Here is a 20,307-nt window from a genome sequence, read left to right on the forward strand (position 1 = left end):
GGTTTGTAAGTGACATCATAAATGGGGGCTTCTTTGTTTGCCGAGTCAGTCATCTAGGGCACTGTGTGGTCATGTGTACATGTATGCTTTAAGTTTCACCTATCTGTTCCTATTTCTGGGTAGTGTACAAAGTTCTGGAGAAAATATCGCCACTGCATACTGTGTGGACTGGTATTTTGAAAAGAAGTAAGTTGAGACCGAGAAGGATTCTACACACCGTCTCGAGTTGAATCCTTCGGAATTTTCTCGGGATCGGGCATTTCCAAAGCACAGGTAGGCTTGACTACTAGATCTTTTGGCTTCCTTCACTACTAGCACCCAGCACTGACCATTTGTGGGGTATATTGGGTTCTCATTCTACATCCATCATGCCATGTAACTAGTGCAAACCGAATAAATAATCTACTTCCCAGCCATAATCCGATACCTCTCCGTGGTGGCCCTCCTCATTCGCTTGCCCCAAATAACCATAGGAATAATGGTCAGGGTAATGGCCAAGCTAATGAACCCACATGCAATAAACATGTTCTGCGCGCCTGATCGGTCAAGCCAAGGACTTATTGCGAACGGGATGCCGATGCTGATGGCATTGCGCATGAATGCCACTCCTGTGAACGCGTCTCCAGTAATCTGTTTAAGAAAACTCGTGAAAAGGTGTAATCGGGTTGTATAGAGAGGTAGTACCCACGTCACGGTAGGAGTCAATAACCAACGTCAGTGATGCATCGCTGATACTGCCTAGTCCGAAGCCAAACAGAGCACCGCCAATACTGGGATAGATCCAGTGCATTCCCTGAATGGGGCCCGTTAGCTTGTCATTGAACGATTATAAGCGACGGTAAGAGGCTTACCCGTGCAATCGTGGCTCCAAACATTATCAACCCCCCAGCCATTGCAAGAGCAGGCAAATGAAGAATATACAAGCGCATCTCTGGCTCATAGTATCCCTTGTTGCGCTTTGAAAAGAACAAGATAGACCAATCACCGAGAAAGCCACCATAGACAGACCCGATGAGGTTCCCGATAAACGGACCAACACTCATGAACCCAATTTGCTCAGAGGTGAAAAGATATGGTGGCAAAAGGAATACCAAGCTGAGGGTGGAGGATAGGATAGTTAGCCAGACCACGCCAAAGGAATACTGCAAGGCACAGAAGAGGACAGCAGGAAAGGAAGCCACGACGTAGAAGGGATGATAGAAGTAGGGCCAAATGGGTTCGGGGGTGTAGGTTATCAAGGCAAATCGCTGTCTCCATGTCCTCATTGGGATCCTATAGTCTAGCTCGTGGTGATCTGCTGGTATTGGACTCGTTTCGGCTCGGCTGGTAGAACACTCAATATCTCGTTTGCGATCGGCTTTGATGTTGTCGATTGTGTGTTCGCAAGATTCGTCGACGCCGGGGATGACTGGTGTATACTTGGTTTCCTCGTAGAAAAGCACGAATAAGACAAATAGAACGGCGTTAGTGATACCAAGTGCTTGGTATGATGCTCGCCAGCCTTGGTTTGTGGCTTGAGTTCCGGCCGCCATGGGAGTAAGAAAGCTCTGTCAAGGAATGAGTAAGCGTGTCATGAGCAGGCAGATAATAGTTATTTCTCCAGAGATTTGACGTACACCTATCATGACCATAGTCATATACAAACCATTCATCCCCCCACGATGGTGCACGAAAAAGAGGTCGGAAATCTGTAGCAGTCAGTAAAGGATGATTCAGCAGAAGGGGTTTCACTACCGTAATCTGCACGATTGATTCATTTGTCGCTCCAGCAAGCCCCTGAAGCAAGTTAGTGGCATACAATTCCGCAACAGTATGCAACTTCGACGTCCAGAAAGAAGTTGCCAACATGAGGGCCGTTGAAACGAGATACACGGGTCTTCGTCCGAACTTCTTCGCTAGGGGGATGAAGAACACGCATCCCACGGCAAGGCCAACGAAGTTCACAGACATGGCGCGGTTCAGCTGGGCATATGTCACATCGAGATCTACCACCATCAATTGCCAGAAAATTGCCTGGATCGAAAGCCTATCGACCACCATTAGCACAGCGCCATCTGTGACCGGTAGAGGTAACTAACGCTGTAAATATGAGTGCCGTCACAGCGAGAACGAGGGTAAAGTTGCATATTTTCCGCGCTGTACTCCAATTCTGCAATCGTCAGTGGTTTCGGATGCCACCAAGCGCGCCATACCGACCAACGGTTCATTGGGATCGCTGGATGGGACAGGATTCAGCATAACCTGACGGTTGCCTTGACCTCTTTCATCTTCATCTGCATAATGGTGAGGTTAATTTGCGATGACTTCAGCTAGCCTTTTCATACCCTGGATCAGACGGAATGTCCCTGGTGGCAGATTGTCGTGTGGGTCAGGAAATAGTGGGTCGCAGGGCTGATTCTGTGCCATTAAGTCTTGCTACCAAGCGGACACGGTGAATTAGGAGAAAGATATTGACCATTCAAGGCATAAATTGGGTCATTCGCTGTGATATCAAACAATCAAGATGTAAGGTCGTTCGTGGGAGGCATAACGCTATATACTGTCCTGTGTATCAAGTTCGGAGCACCGACACGTACACCATACAGATAGCTCATGTCTATCAAGTGGTAGGAAGTCAATTACTTGGTATCAAGCCAAATGCGGGGGTATGCACCTAGGCGAGATAAGAATTGGCGCCAAATGCAGCCGATCTGCCATCTGCTGAAGGATGAGACCAGTGCGGGATGGGGTCGACCTGCCTGAAAAGGAATGATGGATGCACATCCGCATATCGCACTCGGGGAACAAGACAGGCTGATGAATGTGATCCCCACGACATCAATTCGTCCAACTGGCCGAGCAGTTAGCGAACAGCCTCTTGTGATGATATCAATATGCATCAGATCAAACTTGGATCCAAGACCAAAAGAAGCAGGTTGACCCTGCAACCTAGTCACTGCCGTCTCTCCTCGGCACCAGGACATTTATCATCCCTACATTAAACCTGAAGTATGCTTCATTGGCAACCTCCAAGCGACGATAAGAATAATTTGGCACCTGCGACTGATATGAAGGACACCGAAATCAATTGCAATGGCCGCCAATCAAACTTTGCGACTCTTCCGTGTCCACGACGGTACGTCCAACCCAATCACCTCCCCGGTGCCTTTACTGAAACTCAACGTCATAAAGAACCAAATACAATAAGTGCAGTCGCAAATACGATTACTACTTCCTTCGCTCAAGATCCTCTAATCACATGGTTACGCCCTCGCGCTCCGCCCTGGACGAAATATAACGCCGAAATATGCAACTGGCAATATCGTCGGGTCCAACGAGCTGTTGCAGAGGGAATAGTCCTGCAATCGGGACCGAGTTACCAGATAGCCCGTTGCTTTCCTTCTAGGCCTTCTGGTTCGTGCCATGTTGGACCCGATGCGAAAGGTTCGGTGGCCGAAGAGAGCTGGAGCGAGGATGGTGATGAAGATAAGGATGCAGGAGCTGTGGCCCTCTTATTTCCTCCTCGAAGACATCAAAAATGGACTTTAGCAAAACTGGTACTTCAATTCAAGCTGCTTTTCCTCGATATCTTTTGCGCCCGTCGTGAAAGTGGTACCAATGTACAGGTATGCCCCGAAAGCCGATCTGACAGACGAAATATAACTAACGAGTTTATCAGAGACTAGAGATCATGATGAAGAGCCATGACGACACAATTGCTCGAGTTAAGAAGCTGCAGCGGCTGTCCGATCTGTGGTATTTGGAGGTTGTAGCTGTTCATCCCTCTCTCCAGGGTCGCAGCCTCGGCAAGAAAGCGATGACATGGGTGTTGGACCATATCAAGCTCGAACCACTTTTACTGGAGTGTACAAGTGAGAGTAACCTCCCGTTCTACCAGAAACTGGGGTTTGAAGTTGTTGAAGAAGTCGAATTGATGGAGGGTGGTGAAGCAGTCAAGTTGTGGTTCATGCTACGGCAAGTTTCTAAAAGCGAACACAGTAAATTAGCCAAATGAATATGACAAGTCCAAATCAGAATAGGCCAAGTTCTATTCCTCGTGACTGCGCAATCTCATGTATGTTGATAGTGTTTTCAGGATACGTCCAGTGCTCTTCCAATAAGTCCAGAAGTAGTCTATATTGCTTATTCCAGAAAGGTCCCTCTGCGATTGCCATCAGGATCCTCCGGATAAATTCTCTTAAGTCTGGGTCCTTATTCAGTGCATCGGTTTGAAGGCCGGCGACGAAGACGGGATAAGGAATGGCGTTGATGATCAAGGTGTCCTTTCCCTCGGCTTCTGAGGACGCTCGATATATAGCATCCACGCAGCTGAGAAGTCGCATGATGATCACCGTCGTTGTTGGAAGTGCTGATTGTCTTTGGCTTTGTCCTCGCTGTGCTGGGTTATCGTCCAGTTCAGATGGCAGCCGCAGTGCGCCATGTCGGATCACTAGCATCCCAGCCAACCGATATGCTTCCCACAGCTGGCACTGCAAAAAACACCCTCTAGAACCAGGCCAGTCCCAGAAGTCTTGTTCTGTTGCCCCCTTATGAACACAAGAGAATATGTCGACCAAGGATCGCGGTAAACCACTCATGACCTCCACATCATACTGTTCAGATGTGTCCGGCGTCGATTGGTTGCGACAGTACTGCCGCCAGAACCCTAGATATGGGTGTTTTCTACCGATCGCAAATGTGGGAAGATCCATGATCCCCATTACCTCTAACAAATGGGCCCGAAAGGGAGAGACCTGATCATGCGACCGTGTCACACTCTGTGACTGTAGGATGTTATACATCCCTCGAAGATGCATAGTCCACGGTATCCCTTGCATAATCTATTTCCACCTATCAGTTAAGAATGTTTAATAACTTAGGAGATGGGGATGGAGAAAGATGAGACATACTCCAATAGTACACAAGAGCAACCCAGCAGTTAGGGTACCATCCTCTAAATAAGCTTCGCTCTGAGCTAACTCGCTACGGAACTTGTTCAGGGCCGCGTCAAAGTACTCGAAGAATTGGGACTTCAAATCCGGACTTATAGAAACCTGTAGTGTGACGCATATTTGATACAGCGCTTCCGATTGTTGACACAGTCCTGGTAGTCGTACTTTGAGTGGTATTTCACCGTCGTGCATAGTCGTAGAGTGAAGGACATTGATGCCAGATGAGAGGACTATCGATATTAGATAATTTCACAGCAAGTAGTAATCCTCTATCACGCTCACAGTCACTGAACAATTCTGCATAATGATTCGGCTTCCAAGTCTCGGATAGTAATGGGCTGAGTAGCAACTCTAGTTCAGTGGAGTCAACAATCATCACGACAAGACGAGAAGCTACTACATCCTACCTTCAGTTCCCTCTACTAAGATCTCAGATCCGGAAGATACGCGCACTTGATCAGCTACATGCAACTGCCGCTTCCTCTCCCGAAGCAGATCTCTCTGTCGTCCTTGAAGCCTCGGCGGAATTGACGACTCGGCAGGCGCATCGGCGCCGGTAAATCTCCCTCGCGAGGCAATTCCGGTTCCCCAGCGGAGACGAACATCATAACCCTCACATGCCACTCCGCGTTCAGCACAAACCTGACATGTCGGGCGCGCTCGATCACACTTTCGCCGGCGGGCTTTGCAGGTCCAGCTGGACGGTAGAGTCAGTTTCACGGAAAGTGGAAAAGACTAAAAGATCGGGAGTGACCCTACCATCCCTGGTGGGTTCGGCGACCGGGGGTCGACATTCCTATTTTGAGTGGTGATCGGATAGAGATGAGGAACCTCGCAGGCGAGCAGCGGATGGGAATTAGCTTTCAGCACAGATGCGGGGAAGATAACAGGACAGGAATCCACACTCGTTTCTGATTAGGTTTGAGGGTCGACCTGCCAATTTGAGTGTAGCTTGGAGATAGCTAACCTTTGGAGCTACCGTCTGGGGTCAGATAAGAAAAGCCGAGGTTCAAATATGCTATAGAACACATCTCAGGTCCCTATGACAGAATGCATATACCACACTCAATTGACTGATCTTATTCGGCATTATTTCTCTTCTTCTGATCAAGGGTCAACATGTCTTTCCAAACTCCAACCACAAAATGCACGACCGAAATTCCTCCCCTTGGCCAACTTGAGGGTTTTCAATTTGCGAATGGTGTCCAACAATACTGTGGAATACCATATGCTGACCTGCCTAAACGGTGGACAAGATCGACTCTCAAGACTTCCTGGACAGGCTCTAAACATGATGGAACAAAATTGGGGTAAAGCTCTCTATATCTCATGTTCGCCGCATATTAACTAAAGCGCATACAGCAACGACTGTCCTCGGCCCTACTCCGAAGGCGACGACAGCGATGACCTCGTTCCAGTGCCACCACCTGCTCACTTTCCGTTTACTCCGAAAACAGACGAACCAACTGGGCTTGTGATGAACATCGTTATTCCCGTCGCCCCAGCCTCCGACAGGCGAAGTCTTCCGGTCATGGTATACGTCCACGGAGGCTCCTTACTTTACGGAGGTGCAAACCTTCCCATATTCGACGCTGTAAACCTCGTTTCACAGAGTATTGAGATGGGGAAGCCAATAATATGTGTAAATTTCAATTATCGCGTCGGACTCGGAGGCTTTCTCGCAAGCGAAGCCATACGCCGTGAGTTGCAAGATGATGGGTTTCAGGGCTGTGGGAACTTCGGCTTCACTGATCAGAAAGTCGCATTCGACTGGGTTCAACGATATATCGCGGCCCTTGGCGGAGATCCCGATAATGTCACTGCAGTGGGAGAGTCTGCTGGTGGGATATCGATCAGTAACCAGCTTGCAGCTACTCATCCACCGAGATTCCGGCGCGCCGTCTGTATGTCTGGGCTTTCTGTCTCCATTCCTCCTTGGACTATGGAGCAACACGAGGCTCTCTTCCAGACAGTTTGTCGGTATTTCAAGATAGATGCTTCACAGCCCGATGTACTGGATTGGCTCCGGCAGATACCGCAGCAGAAAATTGCGAATGCGACCCCGACCATCCAAGGCGTCCTGTCGGGAACAGGGAACCCTTGTCTCGATGGATGGTTTTATCAGACCGATCCTTGCGATATACAGAAGGCACCAACATGGCTGGAAGCCTTGATAATTGGAGATACATACCACGAGGGGGTCATTTTCCATCTAAATCTTCTCGCTGACGATTTTGCTTCCATTCGCCGAACATTGTTAGATCATATCAACAATGAAGATGATACAGACCAAATCCTGAGGGAATATGACATACACCAGGCGCTTCCACATGATATCCTTCTCGAGCGCGTGGAACACATGTGTGGAGACGCGGTTTTCAAGATCCCAAACTACGCCACTGCGCTAGAAAACACTACGCTTCGCGATAAGGGTGGTCTATTCCTGTACCATTTTGACCAGCGTTCTCGCCTTAAGAATCCGCTGGAGGGGACGGCCTACCATGCCCATGAGCTATTGTATCTTTTCAAAAACCTCGAGACAGAGATGGATGAGAGCGAAAGAGGAATGGCGGAGGGGTTTGCTGCTGCTTGGATTAGATTCTGCAATGGAGAGGCGCCATGGTCAGCACGCAAGGGAGAGTGGAAAGTATGGGGACCAGGTAGTGTTCAGTCTGTCAAGAACGAGGAAGAAGATGAAGAGACCAGATCATATGAACGGATTAGGCGGATCCTGGCCATGGGTAATGGAGAGACTTGGAAACGATGGCTTGCTGGAGTGGATGTGCTGGTTAATAAGAGGATGAAAATGGGAAAGATAGCATAATATTTCTAACATACTACTTGACAACAATAGACAAGGATAGCTGTTGTTCTTGGAATTTTACATTATCAGAAGCTCTGAATCGATCGCCAACCCCATTTCTGATCCAATTCCACCTAATGTACTACAAGTATGACCGCTCTTGCACATGACGCATCAGTACAGCCTTATTGACCCTATCTTCCGTCACCAGCATTTGCTCTGAAAACCACGAAAGATCCGTAGACTCAGTCTCGAGCAGTTTATCATCATGGATTAGCAACGTCGTCGCCAATGCTTTGCCACACAACCATGCCAGCACCATTCCCTCCCCTGAAAAAGCAGCAGATACCCATTCAGCACCCTGTCCTTCATTATGGAGTCCACGCTGTGTTGTCGAAACAGGAAGCCGCCCTACCCAGGGAAGTCCATCTGCACTAAATCCCATACTTCCCGTCCACATCTGCTCCACGCTCTGTCGGGCAACATTGCCCCAATTGTTACGGCCAAACACCGCACTTAGCGCACCCGATAGATGAATATCAGCATACAGACTGATTTCCGAGTCTGTTGCGACGCCCATATCGGCAATTCCACCTCCCCCTCCCTGAGCAAAACCTCCACCGAACATCATCATCTGCCCGGCCTCTGATTGCGGTAACTGGGTGAGATAGTCGAATCCACGATCGTAGTTGAAAATCCAGGAGTGCTCCTCTCCCTGACACCGGAATTTCTGTCCCGGGTGTTGCGCCGACATCTGTCCACGTATGGGATAAATGCGACCTCTCAAACCAGGTACGAGGTGGCCAACATGAGCGTTTGTACAATGGACAACATGACGAGTGCGAATAACACCCCTAGATGTAGAGACAGAGTATCGCAAACGCGAATTACCTTTCTCATTCACGTCCTCCTTGATACCAGTCACGGGCGTATTCGTCTCAATCAGCAGATCTCGCGGGAACTCTTCCTTCAATTGGCCCAAAATACCCGTGACAAATCTATAAGGCCAAATGGCCCCTCCCGGGCCAGCAACGATCCCTAGCGCACGAGGAAGGCAGAATTCCTCTGGGATCTCCTCCCTTTCATATATCTTCCAGTCCATCGTCTCCTCCGGCAATCCCGCCTTAAGCCGGCGCACCCGCTCTCGGGCATCTTCCCACCCATCCTCATCGAAATAAACGCTTAGAAACTGCACCCTTCGCGCTTGACAATGTTCAGTAAGACCATAGTCCTCCGCGGTAACAAGCATCTCGCGTAAATGTGCCAAGCGAAATTTCATGATTTTCTTCGCTGCGTCAGTGCCGTGCATATCCTCAAGATCGGCGAATTCCTCCGCCGTCTCGAGAATATGTCCGCCATTTCGGCCGGTCGCGCCACTGCAAACGTCGCGTGCTTCGAGGATGACCACAGCCGGTCTATGGCTGTCATTCTGGCTCTTCTCCGCCTTTCGGGATTTGAGAAGTGTCCTTGCGATCGAAGTGCCGGTTACTCCAGAGCCAATGATCACGACGTCCGCTTCTGATGGTAGAGTCGCGGATTGGGCTTTTGCCAGGTCGGGGTGCGGAGAGCGCAACCAAAAGGATGATGTAGGATTTAATGAGGGGAGACCGGGGTCGGCAAAGGCTCTGTCGAGGGCTTTTTGGCGGTCTTTGGCTGGGATTGCTGGATTTGAGAGTTGAGCTTGTACGAAGGCCATGATGGACTGCGATGATGTGGTGCTGTACTTGGTCTGGATATGGTTGCGATGGAATAATCGTGCTCCTCTTCAACGAAGCGGGGCCATCTACGGTAGATTGTATCGATCTTAGTAAGGCAGGATTTGCTTCTTAGCTTCCAAATCGGACTCCGCGGAGAGCGATGACTTCCTTGATAGCGCAAGGAGTTTGCGATCTGTCGCATGGACTTGATGGTTATGGTTAGAGAAAAGTTTGATTCCGGAAGGTTGAACCGAAGGCTATCTTTGCCTTTGATTATCATTCTCGGGTATCTTGTAGCCTGTTTAATTGTCTTATCGAGGGTCGACCTACCAATTAGGGTAATAAGCTATCCAGACCCCACTATGAGGAAGCCCTGCGGGGTAAACACGGTAGATATATTTGGCGTTCAACAAGCTAGAATATTATTTTTAAGTATTCCCGAGCAGAGGGTTGATAACATATTATTATCGGCATCATACAGATACCGTTATTACACTAAATAATCTTAACATTCATAGTATTCTATTGCATCAGACTATCACAATGACCGCGAAAACCGCCGACTCCCCGGGAAACACCTACTATCCTAAGAGTCCCCCGATGCGTCGCCCAGGTCTGACGTTCCTGTATCGACTTGAATGCACCATCGCCGCAGAAGAAACCAATGTCGGGGCACCCCACGGCGCGGGCATCATTCGCAGCATCGCAATTATTACTGGAGGCACCTTCAAAGGACCAGAACTTGAAGGGACAATCCTCCCATTGGGAGGAGCAGACTGGGCAACAGTCATTGAGGGAACACACGTGAGCTTTTCCGATTATTGCTGAATTATCCGAATAACAACTAACTAAATCAGTCCATGACCCTCGACGCCCGATACACCATTAAAACAACAGATGGTCACCATCTATTCGTGCAGGCGCATGGGCTCTACCGTCCTGGACCAGGAACGGAATACGCGAAGCAGGTCGCAGATGATCCGGCGATGAGGCCTCCACCCACCGTTACTCAGGATGATGTTGAATTCTTTTCGCATCTACGGATTGAAGCGGGTGGGGGCAAATATAATTGGTTGAATGGGTTGGTTTGCGTTGGAGTGATGAGTTGCGAGAACGATAGGATTATTATTGATGCGTATTATTTGACGAACTTTGGGGGCGTTAGGCCGGATGATGTTGTTGTTAAGAAGTCGTCTCTTTAATAAATTAGATTATTACTTAATCTTGTTTATCTCGAATAATCCAAGATCTGTAAGACCACAGTATAGTTCTACTTGCGCCTTCAGTTCTGATCAGTATTCTAGCGGCACATGTCCCGAGGTTGATACCTCATCCTCATAATGTTAACCGATATTTAGAGCCGGATATGTCTGTATATGTCAGTGCGTCAAACTAGCCTATTCAGGAAGGTCGACGCACTTCTACTGGGTCACCCTACACACTGGGTTGTTTCAATAGTAGTCATGCTAACGACTTCGAAAGTGGAGTAACAGATATCTAGATGAGGGGTTACAGATAACCATCCCCGCACTATATAACTCTAGGCGGCGTCAAGTACAACAACGCACATACATCAATCACAAAATGACCCAAACAACTTCTACAACAGATGACTGGCGCACTCTCGTGGCCCGAAAGCGCAAGCAATTAGACGCACAAATCCCTTCCGAATGGCATCTAACTGAGAAGTTTCTTGCAACAATCCCCGCCGATGGCCGCCTTATTGAAGCCGATGTGGTCCGAGGCAGTGGTATTCTGTCTGAGAAGGAGCTCAGTATTACAGAGAATTATTCTGCGACTGAGCTTCTAGACGAGCTATCAAAAGGGGCTGTAAGCTCCGTTGATGTTACAACTGCGTTCTGCAAGAGGGCAGCTATTGCCCAGCAGCTTGTATGTTCCTCCATTCTGAACATACCTAGTCTTTTTTGGATATTTTACTGATATATTTTAGACCTCATGCCTGACGGAGCATTTCTTCCAGCGGGCTATTGGGCGTGCTGAATTCCTTGACGAATACCTCCAGCGAGAGAAGAAACCTTTCGGACCGCTACACGGGCTTCCTATCAGCATCAAGGATAGTTTCTGTATGAAGGGAGTTCAAAGCACTGTTGGATATGTCAAATTCCTTGAAAACAGCCCAGCTGCACACAACTCAGCTATCGTTGAAATGTTACTCAATCTCGGCGCTGTGCTCTACGTCAAGACGAATATCCCACAGACGATGATGGTCAGTTACCACCTTCTTTCTTCAATCGCTGTAGATACTAACTTGGTACTTAGACAGGAGACTCAGAAAACAACATCTTCGGTCGAGCCCTGAACCCCCACAACACCAACTTGACTGCCGGCGGCTCGAGCGGAGGCGAAGGAGCTCTAGTAGCATTCCGCGGTTCAATCTTAGGAATCGGCACAGACATTGCAGGATCAATCCGCATCCCCTCCCTCTGCTGCGGTGTGTACGGCTTCAAACCTAGCATTGACCGCATCCCATGGGGCGGTCAAGTAGCCGATATAGCCATGGAAGGAACTCCCGGTCTGAAGCCGTCCGCTGGACCACTTGCACATAACCTGAACGACATCGAACTATTCATGTCGACCATCATAAACGCCGGGCCCTGGAAATACGACAGTACCGCAAGCGCAGCACCCTGGTCATACCCAAAAGCCTCAGCTGAAGAGCCCAGGCAACTTACCATCGGCATCCTCCCCGAGAGCAAGGACTTTCCCCTGCATCCACCCGTCAAGAGAGCACTGCAGACCGCCATATCCGCTCTGAAAACCAAAGGCCATCACATAGTTTATTCCTCAGAAACCCCCGGCATTGACTTCGCATATGCGAACCGCCTCGCCTTCCAATATTTCATCTACGGCCCACACACCGACCACATTGCAGCCAGCGGCGAACCACCCGTGACATCCGTGGCAAAGATGTCCTCACCCATGTTCACGGGTCCATTTCCAGTAGACATGGAACTACCACCTTTCGAGATGATAGACGCATTACACAAGGCGCGCAAGGCATATGCCGAGGCGTGGAGGAAGACCTGGGTTGAGAATAATCTAGATGTCCTTCTTGCGCCCGGAGCCCAGAATACGGCTGTTCCACATGATACATTTGGATGGCCACCGTATACCGTGGTTTGGAACTTGCTTGATGTGAGTGTACCCATATACTACCTCTTAGGCAGTTCGGGGGACTGTGTGGCTAATGATAGTGTAGTACCCTGCTTGCATTATTCCGTACGGCAAGGCTTCGAAGGAGCTTGATCCTGAGCCGATGGCTATTACTGATGGGGTTCAGCCTAGTTGTGAGTGATATATCTGTAGATTATGCACTTGCTTTGAGGGTGTAATAGCTAATTGTTGATGTCTAGATGATCCAGATGCAGTTGATGGCGTACCATGTGCAATCCAGGTAATTGCACCTCGGTTTCAGGATGAGAAGTGTCTTTCAGCTGCGAGAGTTATTGATCGGGATATTCGATGATGGAGTTAGCAAATTGTCTTATAGTTCATTAGATTCTTTTTTCGACTTTCTATTTATACTCCAGGAAATAATTCAGGTTATATAATGCCCATGCGCTAACCGGAAGACCCACGATCTATCGCATCTATCCGGCCAGCCGACAGAGACATAACTCAACATAGTACTACACCCTATGATCAAGTACAGTATTTGTCAATAATAGACTACTTTTATCACTATTCAATCAAATAAACTCTATCACTCTATAGGAAGACCTGCAAGTCTAAAGCATATATCTAAATGTAGGCGACTTATCCCCCATCTCACCAAGTTCCTGTGCCGAATATTCCGGTCGAAGCTCCACCAATTTATCCACACGCTGTCGGTTGATGCGCACATATGCAAACCTTGTAATCACGATCGCCACCACGCCCATAATCCCAAAGGCAAGTTCCAGCGCATGGCCCATGATATATTGCGGGGAGTCGCGTGTGCGATAGAAATGGGAAGCCATGGCTAATAATTATTAGCACGTTCCTCCTAAACATCTTCATGAATCGGAAAGTGGGTAGATACCTCCTGCAAAGTTCCCAATACCAATGTGTATCGCCATCCCTGCTGCTCGTTTATGTTCCGCGGCGAGATTGCTGCTTAGCCACGTTATGAGGGCGGGAATAGCGGGGTATATTCCTTTTGCTTATTAGCATGGTCGACAATATATGTGGAATCACATGGGGACATACCTAGAATTGCAAGAAACACCCCAAAGTATACAAGTCCCGGAACCCATCTTTGCGATCCTGCCAGACAGACGAAAAATCCGGCGACAATGCAACCGATGTGGAAGAGCAGAAGGGGTGAGCGCTCGCCATTGCGGTCAGCGAAATATGCTGCTAGAATGGCAGCCATGGAAGCTATGATGTACGGGGGTACCTAATCAGTCAGTCATGATACATTTTGCGGTTGTTAATGTCCAGGGCCATTTACTGTGAGAAGCTGCGCAGTAGATGATGTATATCCTAGATCGCGGATTATGGTGGGTAGGAAGAACGAGATCCCGTATAGCGGACAGACGGCGGAGAAGTATACTGGATATGATTAGCAGAGGTCTCACCGGCCTGAGGGAGGAGCATACTAAGAATGGCCATATAGACCTGCCAATCCTTGGCCGCATCCCACACATACTTCCACTTGAAGTCACCAGCCTCGGGGACCACATTGCCATTATTGGAGAATTGCAGACTCAGGCGGCGCAGAATCCAAGCTCGTTCGTCTCGGGTCAGGAAGGATGCCGTATTAGGGTAATCGTAGAGAAAGAAGTATGACATGACAGCCACGACAACTGTGGCGAGCCCTTCGATAATGAAAATCCAACGCCAGCCGGAGTACCCGCCAACACCGTTCATTTTCTGACTTGTTAGAATTGCACAGCAGATAAAGTTCCATAACTTACACCGATCGCAAATGCAAGTAACCCCGAAAAGGCACCTGCAATACTCGCCGCGCTGAAGCATAAGGCTTGGCGGAACTGAGCTTCATGACGAGAGTACCACATCGTGATATAATAGGCCACCCCGGGGTAAATGCCCGCTTCTTCATGATGTTAGGATAGATCATTTCTTGTGGTTGGTGGAGATCATACCTGTGGCACCGAGGAATATCCTCGCTATCAGCAGACCGTGATAGTTGGTCACGATACCCATTAGAGTCTACGGACAATTAGAGTCGTACTAGCTCGGCGAACGGGAACGAACCATCACCGTCCCCCACGCCACCATCAGTGACGGTATCCATATTGAGGGCCTGACTTTCTGCAAGATAAGGTTCGATGGTAGCTCGAACACGGTGTATGTGAAAAAAAAGACGGTCACTAAACAATCAGATAATTATCAACAATATGGTCGGCTCTACCTACGTGCCCAGTTGTACTGTGTGCCTCCGAGGTGCAGATCTTCCTCCATGCCTTCAATTCTGGCGTTTCCGATATTACCCCGATCGAGGAATGAGAATAGGTATAGGAGGGTTAGCATCGGCATGAGACGGAGGTCCATCTTGCGCAGGAGCTTTCGCTCGTCGATGTGGTCGAGATTACCCTCGACATGATTGATGTCGCGGCATACTGTTTGGATTCCATTGCGTCGCTTAGACTGTTTCTCGGTCCTCATGTCGAGGTCGGACAACTGAGCTGCTTGCCTTGTGAAGCCACGAAGGATCCTTGATGGCTTTGAGCCGTTGAAGGTCTCATGGGACAGCCCATCAGTTTTGATTGATGCAGGTCTATTAGTGTGGCTGAGGAACTATGTAAGGGGCTAGGGAATGTGGGCGAGAAGATCATTATTCCATTCGTTCCTCACAGAAAGCTTCCAGCGATAGGCTGATTCTTCAACGGGCATCAATTTTGCATTGAATATTTCGTATGCATGGGTCCGTTCCCGCCATCCTAAATGCTAAGAGTAGATCATATGCCCAAGGCAAAGGCAGCAATAATGCATGGGTGCGTATGGTCATCATTTAGAAGTGAGACAAGTTACGTCTCCTTTGGTATCTCAGAAGGCAAATAGAGTGTTGTGATCTGCGAGCAATGTTTGCTAATCGGCGATCTTCACAACGAGAGTTGAATGCATCTCTGCAATGAAAAAGAGCGCATTCCCGTTATGATCCGAAGTTTAGCATCTGATGTACTTCAGTGCCTGTGAGACTTTATCGGTTCAACACTGATTATTGTCCATGTGCCAATGGGCAGTGCTCAATTATTAGTGGGCACCTTGTGATTTGAGACTGATCGGCGTTCATTAGTGTTGCCTAGTATGGGCAGGAATTGATGACATATTAGATAATCCAGTCCCAATCAGTAGGGTAAGACAATGATCGTCCTTGCATCAGACCTTGCATACACTGATCGGGAGTGTCAAATGAGACCATTAGAGGCTGGGTGGCTGGCTATGGTCATTTCACCCTTGTAGTGTGTAGGTGAAATGAGCACATCGTAGTCCCAGGTGTTGTGATCGCCTTACTCCTTCAGAAATGGTAGGAGTTGGAATACTGGGGGCTCCCATCATGCAAGTCTTTATTGGAAGCAGACGATGGAGTCGGTGATGATGACAGACAGTTAGAGGCAAGCATCGATTACATCGATGTGAGTCTATAGATGAGTGAGCATCTTTGGTCGTGTTCGTGACTCATTATTAGGTCCTATTTCAGTAGTCTTGATACGCATATCCCAACGGATGGCGTAAGCTCCACATTCTGAAACGGACAATCCTATCCGTCATGTTGACGGCATTATAAAAATACATCCATTATCTCTGAACTATCAAAGGAGAAAAACTGGCGAGAGTGGAATAGTACAGTTGATGGTTTACCTGGAGACGGTTTTTGTGTCATCCTGTCATCTCCCAGTCAAGAAGCGCATTAAGGGCCGTGCCCCCAAATCATTGACCGCCAGTTCGTGATGGTAGGCGATAAGATAGCAAGCCCCACCGCGGACCGAAATCCAGTGCGCTGGGATTTGGATTTTGTTCGATCCAGACCCCTCCGCTTTATCTGTTTGCCACCATTCCACAACCAATCGGTATTCTGACCAGAAACCATGACGAATTGCTAGAGCCCGCTTCATTCAAGCTTCTATCCACCAGAGGCCATGTCTGCGCAGAAGGTCCCTTCGCCCAGCCAGCCCACCAGTCTTGGCCCACCAGAGGCCGCGACTGCCGGGCGAACCGCCGGGAAGGTTCTGATTCCCCGGGATCGATCGAGGATCGTACCGGCTAGCCCGAAGATACGTACCTCTCGTGCTTGTGATTCTTGTCGGCAGCGCAAGGCCAAATGCAATGGGGGAAAACCGACATGCACCCAGTGCGAGAAGTTCGGGATCGAATGCAGGTACTCAGAGCAAAAGCGGACCCAGGAGAAAAGAGAACTTGACATGTTGCGGGCGGCTATCAAGCGGCACGAGCGGATGCTGCAACTTATGTCGCTTCGCCCGTCCGGCACTGCAGTTTCCACCAGTGGAGAGGGTCCATATGTGAGCTTCATTATTATACCACTGATCCCTGTCACTGACGACCAGCTACTAATCCAGTCATGTAGGTTGTGGCTTTACCGCAAACGGAAGGGCTAGCTACCCAGCAAACGCTGTCTGGTAACCTGGACCGCACGATGGAGCTTCTCCAAACCCAACTTCGTGAGCTGCATTATGTGTATCAGAATGTCCACGATTGTGACCCCGCAATTCTTCCTGCTGTAGTGGACACGATCCGCAGGAGTTCCTCGGTGCACGAGGCAGCCAGTCTACTGAGTCGGCAGATGTCATCACAATCCCCGGGTATGACCCTGGAGAGGATGCAGAGGTCTTGGCTGACACGGCTCTCGGGAAAACCGGAGCTGGTGAACCGAATACCCCCGTACAGCGTGAATGCTGCAGAACGCTGGACGGCAATTGTTGATAACGCGGCCACTTCGCATCTCTTTTCTTTCTTCTTCGTTTGGGATAACCCAACATGGCATATCGTTGACCCGGTGTCATTCCTGGGTGATTTCCAGCGTGGAGGGACACACTTTTGCTCGTCACTCTTAGTCCATACTATTCTCTTTTATGCGTGTGTACGTATCCCATTCTCTTTATGACCTCGCTGACGGACTAGCACTTTTCATACGACTTTGAAAAGCCATGGGACCGGCGCATGGAGATGTCTACCGCCAGACGACTTCTGCGGGAGGTGGAACGCCTGTGGAAGTACGATAAGATGAATATCTCTCTTCCCACCATGCAGGCAGCCCTTCTATTAGGGTTATTCTTCTGTGCTTCTGGTAAAGACAAGATTGGTGTTCAGTATATTCGGTATGGCGCACAAATGGGGTTGCAGCTGGGCTTGCATACCTCGTCGCCTGAGACAGGCCAAACCAATCCAGCAGAGGCAGCTCGCATTAGGCGAGCTCATAAACTCATAGCTAGTGCGGTCTACGAGGTGCAAACGTAAGTCCCTAAAGAATAAATATGCAAGGCAGCCACTAATTCAATAGTCTGTCTTTGCAATTGGCAAGGATACCGTCGGTATGGCCGGGGCCGTCAGAGCTTTTTTTATCTGAAGCAGAGGCAACGGCGGCGGATGTCAATCAACAGTGGTCACCATACCCATTCACTTATCCTGTTTACAAGCCCTTCTTCCATACGGGCCTATGGAGTAGACGGGACCTATTTGTTATTATTAATGATGTGGCGGATTTGCAGCGGCAGCTCAGTGGACAAATAGATCTGTCTGGATGGCAGCAGGGTGCTGTACTGTACCAGAGACTTCTAAGCCTCGAGAGGAATCTTCCTGCTGTCCTTAGGGTGCAGCGGAATAGGACTCCCCACAATCTGTGTTTTCAGTGAGTGGTCCGAACGCAGTCACGGCTCTATGCTAACAAAAGAAGCATGTATTACCACATCACAACAGTCAACCTCTGCGGGATTTTCGTGACCCGTAGTAGCACCGGACTGACAGAAGAGCTGATACAATCCACTAAATTTGATCCACAGAGAGTACTAAGCGAAGCGATGGACTCGGTTGCGACATTAATATTGCTCTATCGGGTGTCCCATGGCTGGAAATCCATCCCAGTAATGATGGTTCACTACTTTATGGTGGCAGGTGTACACGCAGCCTCGCACTTGGAGTCGTCAAAGTGGCGCGAAGTGTTGGTCAGCTGTGTCTCTGGTCTCTGGCATATGGGCCTGGTTTGGAGGGTCTGTCGACCATTTTTGCGGACCATCCAGCTAGTACTCCGAAGCAAGGACGAGACGTTAATCCCCGTCGAAGCAGTGTCGATATTGAGGGAATTCAACGAGAAGGTGTGGAATCAGAACGAGGTAAACGCGCTGGCCGCCAACTACGTGGTGCAACACCATCCCAGTCAGACACTTGCGCTGGACCACGACAAAAACTTCCAGGGAAAAGGCCTCGAGAGCTTGATACGAGATTTCGAGAAACTGAGCACGGATGATTAAGACGAGGAAGGATGAAGAGAGTGGGAGAATGAGAAGCGGAGGAAAAGTACCGGTCTGTATACGGATGACTGTAAAATAATGTTGGTTTATGTTTGACGATACGATGCAGTACACGAGCTATGAGAATATACGACTCAGGCAGCAATATACCATGTGACCTTCCACTTTCATAGATTTGACTTGTGCGCTTTCAGTCTAAAATGGTCTATTTGAGTCCAGCTCTTTCATGTACAACACAGCCGTCCCATATATACAAGGAGTTATATCATGTACATCCTCCACCATATCCACCAAACAGCCGTCACTACGAAACCTCAATCAATTCATCCCCTACCCTCCTCGTCCACTCCATCCAGCTACCATCATACACCCTTCTGGATCCCTTCGATCCAACCAACCTCAAAGCTAGATCTAGTGATGCAGCCGTAACCCCTGAATTGCACGTCAGGATATACGGCACTGCCTCATCTTCCTCCGCCAACGCGCCCGCATCCATCAAGACACCCCTCAATTTCTCAGGGGCTAGTATCATCCCAGTCTCATCTTCCAATAGACTAGCCAATGGCACATTGACCGCTCCAGGAATGTGTCCGGACCTCAAATTTGGATTCATTTCCGGCTGTACACCTTGAAACCGACCTGGTATCCTCGCATCGACAATCCTCACCTTCTCCTGGTCCCTCCTAAAAATAACGTCTCTTACCCCCTCAAACGATATTACCCTCCCAGTATCGAAATCCCTCTCTTCCACGACATACTCATCACCTTGTTCTCCTCTAGTTCCCATTACTGGGATCTCTATCCCCTCAGACCCGGAACCTACGGGCAGCTGCATCCGCACATACTGCCTGAAATTATTCAAGACGTGAACATCCTTATGCCCAAATAGCTCACACATAAACGCCAGTCGCGGGGCATGGTACGTGCCTATCTCGTCTGCATCGTAGATCACTAGAATATCATCCTTGCGAATACCGAGGGCAGTCATTGCAGCAGCGAAGAGGGAAGGTGAGGGAAACATGGAAGGGTAGGGAGAGGTAGTGTCGCGAATTTGGTCGAGGTTGAAGAACCTAATTGGCAATATATATCTATCAGTATGTGGTGGCGGGGTATATAAGGAGCGGGGAGATGGAGTACTTTGAGCCTGGAAGGTGGAAGGATTCGAAGGACGAGTGGAGCGTGGGACGGTAGGCTGCTAAGGGGACAATCCGCCTATGCTTGGTGTCCTTGCATACTGCCGCATTGTGATAGTATTCGGCTGGAGATATGAGAGGAGATTGGAAGGGGTTCATTGTTCAAACTCCGATAGTTGTAGATGGTGATGGATGAGGGGAGACATGAGGGGGATTGCCGTTATCGGGATACCAACTTAGGCATAGATTATGCAGTTGTGCGTATTTGTCAGCTATGCACTAAGGTACCGA

At 49.0% G+C, this 20,307-nt stretch overlaps 10 protein-coding genes across 10 annotated transcripts; 5 read left to right on the forward strand and 5 right to left on the reverse strand.

Moving 5' to 3' along the window:
• Window positions 1-402: 402 nt before the first annotated feature.
• On the reverse strand, window positions 403-2,406 carry BO87DRAFT_445487 (putative MFS transporter; the record flags this gene model as incomplete). Its single annotated transcript, XM_025628163.1, has 8 exons — window positions 403-630; window positions 689-793; window positions 852-1,547; window positions 1,617-1,688; window positions 1,735-2,026; window positions 2,079-2,149; window positions 2,197-2,273; window positions 2,325-2,406. The coding sequence occupies 8 exons, from the start codon at window positions 2,404-2,406 to the stop codon at window positions 403-405; spliced, it is 1,623 nt and encodes a 540-aa protein (XP_025475609.1).
• Window positions 2,407-3,072: 666 nt separating this feature from the next.
• BO87DRAFT_445491 (GNAT family N-acetyltransferase) lies at window positions 3,073-4,133 on the forward strand (the record flags this gene model as incomplete). Its single annotated transcript, XM_025628164.1, has 3 exons — window positions 3,073-3,115; window positions 3,172-3,605; window positions 3,659-4,133. 3 exons carry the CDS (start codon window positions 3,073-3,075, stop codon window positions 3,992-3,994), a joined length of 813 nt encoding a protein of 270 aa, XP_025475610.1. The 3' UTR covers window positions 3,995-4,133.
• BO87DRAFT_445499 (Zn(II)2Cys6 transcription factor) lies at window positions 3,984-5,727 on the reverse strand (the record flags this gene model as incomplete). The annotated part of the gene is made up of 6 exons (XM_025628165.1): window positions 3,984-4,820; window positions 4,890-5,022; window positions 5,080-5,161; window positions 5,214-5,282; window positions 5,339-5,628; window positions 5,691-5,727. Coding segments are annotated over 6 exons (1,421 nt in total), but the record flags the coding sequence as incomplete, so codon positions are not given.
• Window positions 5,728-6,050: 323 nt separating this feature from the next.
• BO87DRAFT_318061 (acetylcholinesterase) lies at window positions 6,051-7,755 on the forward strand (the record flags this gene model as incomplete). The annotated part of the gene is made up of 2 exons (XM_025619790.1): window positions 6,051-6,241; window positions 6,294-7,755. The coding sequence occupies 2 exons, from the start codon at window positions 6,051-6,053 to the stop codon at window positions 7,753-7,755; spliced, it is 1,653 nt and encodes a 550-aa protein (XP_025475612.1).
• A 94-nt stretch (window positions 7,756-7,849) lies between these two features.
• BO87DRAFT_367460 (NAD(P)/FAD-dependent oxidoreductase) lies at window positions 7,850-9,474 on the reverse strand. Its single transcript, XM_025621887.1, has one exon. It carries the CDS (start codon window positions 9,428-9,430, stop codon window positions 7,877-7,879), a length of 1,554 nt encoding a protein of 517 aa, XP_025475613.1. The 5' UTR covers window positions 9,431-9,474; the 3' UTR covers window positions 7,850-7,876.
• Window positions 9,475-9,888: 414 nt separating this feature from the next.
• BO87DRAFT_445505 (DUF3237 domain-containing protein) lies at window positions 9,889-10,633 on the forward strand (the record flags this gene model as incomplete). The annotated part of the gene is made up of 2 exons (XM_025628166.1): window positions 9,889-10,235; window positions 10,289-10,633. The coding sequence occupies exons 1-2, from the start codon at window positions 9,975-9,977 to the stop codon at window positions 10,631-10,633; spliced, it is 606 nt and encodes a 201-aa protein (XP_025475614.1). The 5' UTR covers window positions 9,889-9,974.
• Window positions 10,634-11,015: 382 nt separating this feature from the next.
• Window positions 11,016-12,921, forward strand: gmdB (general amidase GmdB; the record flags this gene model as incomplete). Its single annotated transcript, XM_025628167.1, has 5 exons — window positions 11,016-11,321; window positions 11,383-11,658; window positions 11,712-12,587; window positions 12,652-12,739; window positions 12,806-12,921. 5 exons carry the CDS (start codon window positions 11,016-11,018, stop codon window positions 12,916-12,918), a joined length of 1,659 nt encoding a protein of 552 aa, XP_025475615.1.
• A 259-nt stretch (window positions 12,922-13,180) lies between these two features.
• Window positions 13,181-15,062, reverse strand: BO87DRAFT_445509 (MFS general substrate transporter; the record flags this gene model as incomplete). The annotated part of the gene is made up of 9 exons (XM_025628168.1): window positions 13,181-13,413; window positions 13,474-13,587; window positions 13,641-13,830; window positions 13,885-13,985; window positions 14,033-14,306; window positions 14,351-14,490; window positions 14,540-14,606; window positions 14,652-14,767; window positions 14,813-15,062. 9 exons carry the CDS (start codon window positions 15,060-15,062, stop codon window positions 13,181-13,183), a joined length of 1,485 nt encoding a protein of 494 aa, XP_025475616.1.
• Window positions 15,063-16,537: 1,475 nt separating this feature from the next.
• On the forward strand, window positions 16,538-18,883 carry BO87DRAFT_429813 (uncharacterized protein; the record flags this gene model as incomplete). The annotated part of the gene is made up of 5 exons (XM_025627512.1): window positions 16,538-16,918; window positions 16,984-17,496; window positions 17,538-17,869; window positions 17,917-18,264; window positions 18,310-18,883. The coding sequence occupies 5 exons, from the start codon at window positions 16,538-16,540 to the stop codon at window positions 18,881-18,883; spliced, it is 2,148 nt and encodes a 715-aa protein (XP_025475617.1).
• A 156-nt stretch (window positions 18,884-19,039) lies between these two features.
• BO87DRAFT_343175 (sulfurtransferase) lies at window positions 19,040-20,286 on the reverse strand. The gene is made up of 2 exons (XM_025620766.1): window positions 20,021-20,286; window positions 19,040-19,953 (listed from the first exon to the last, which is right to left on the reverse strand). Exons 1-2 carry the CDS (start codon window positions 20,173-20,175, stop codon window positions 19,188-19,190), a joined length of 921 nt encoding a protein of 306 aa, XP_025475618.1. The 5' UTR covers window positions 20,176-20,286; the 3' UTR covers window positions 19,040-19,187.
• Between the last annotated feature and the right edge of the window lie 21 nt (window positions 20,287-20,307).

This window comes from Aspergillus neoniger (genome assembly GCF_003184625.1).
Source record: "Aspergillus neoniger CBS 115656 unplaced genomic scaffold BO87scaffold_39, whole genome shotgun sequence".
Classification (NCBI taxonomy): Eukaryota; Fungi; Ascomycota; class Eurotiomycetes; order Eurotiales; family Aspergillaceae; genus Aspergillus; species Aspergillus neoniger.

What these genes read in the sequence shown, in the direction of transcription:
- BO87DRAFT_343175 (XM_025620766.1), bottom strand. Translation starts at nt 20,175, where the DNA reads ATGAACCCCTTCCAATCTCCTCTCATATCTCCAGCCGAATACTATCAC. An exon ending in TTCCACCTTCCAGGCTCAAA is followed by an intron (nt 19,954 to 20,020) that starts GTACTCCATCTC and finishes ATTGCCAATTAG; the next exon opens with GTTCTTCAACCTCGACCAAA.
- BO87DRAFT_367460 (XM_025621887.1), bottom strand. Translation starts at nt 9,430, where the DNA reads ATGGCCTTCGTACAAGCTCAACTCTCAAATCCAGCAATCCCAGCCAAA.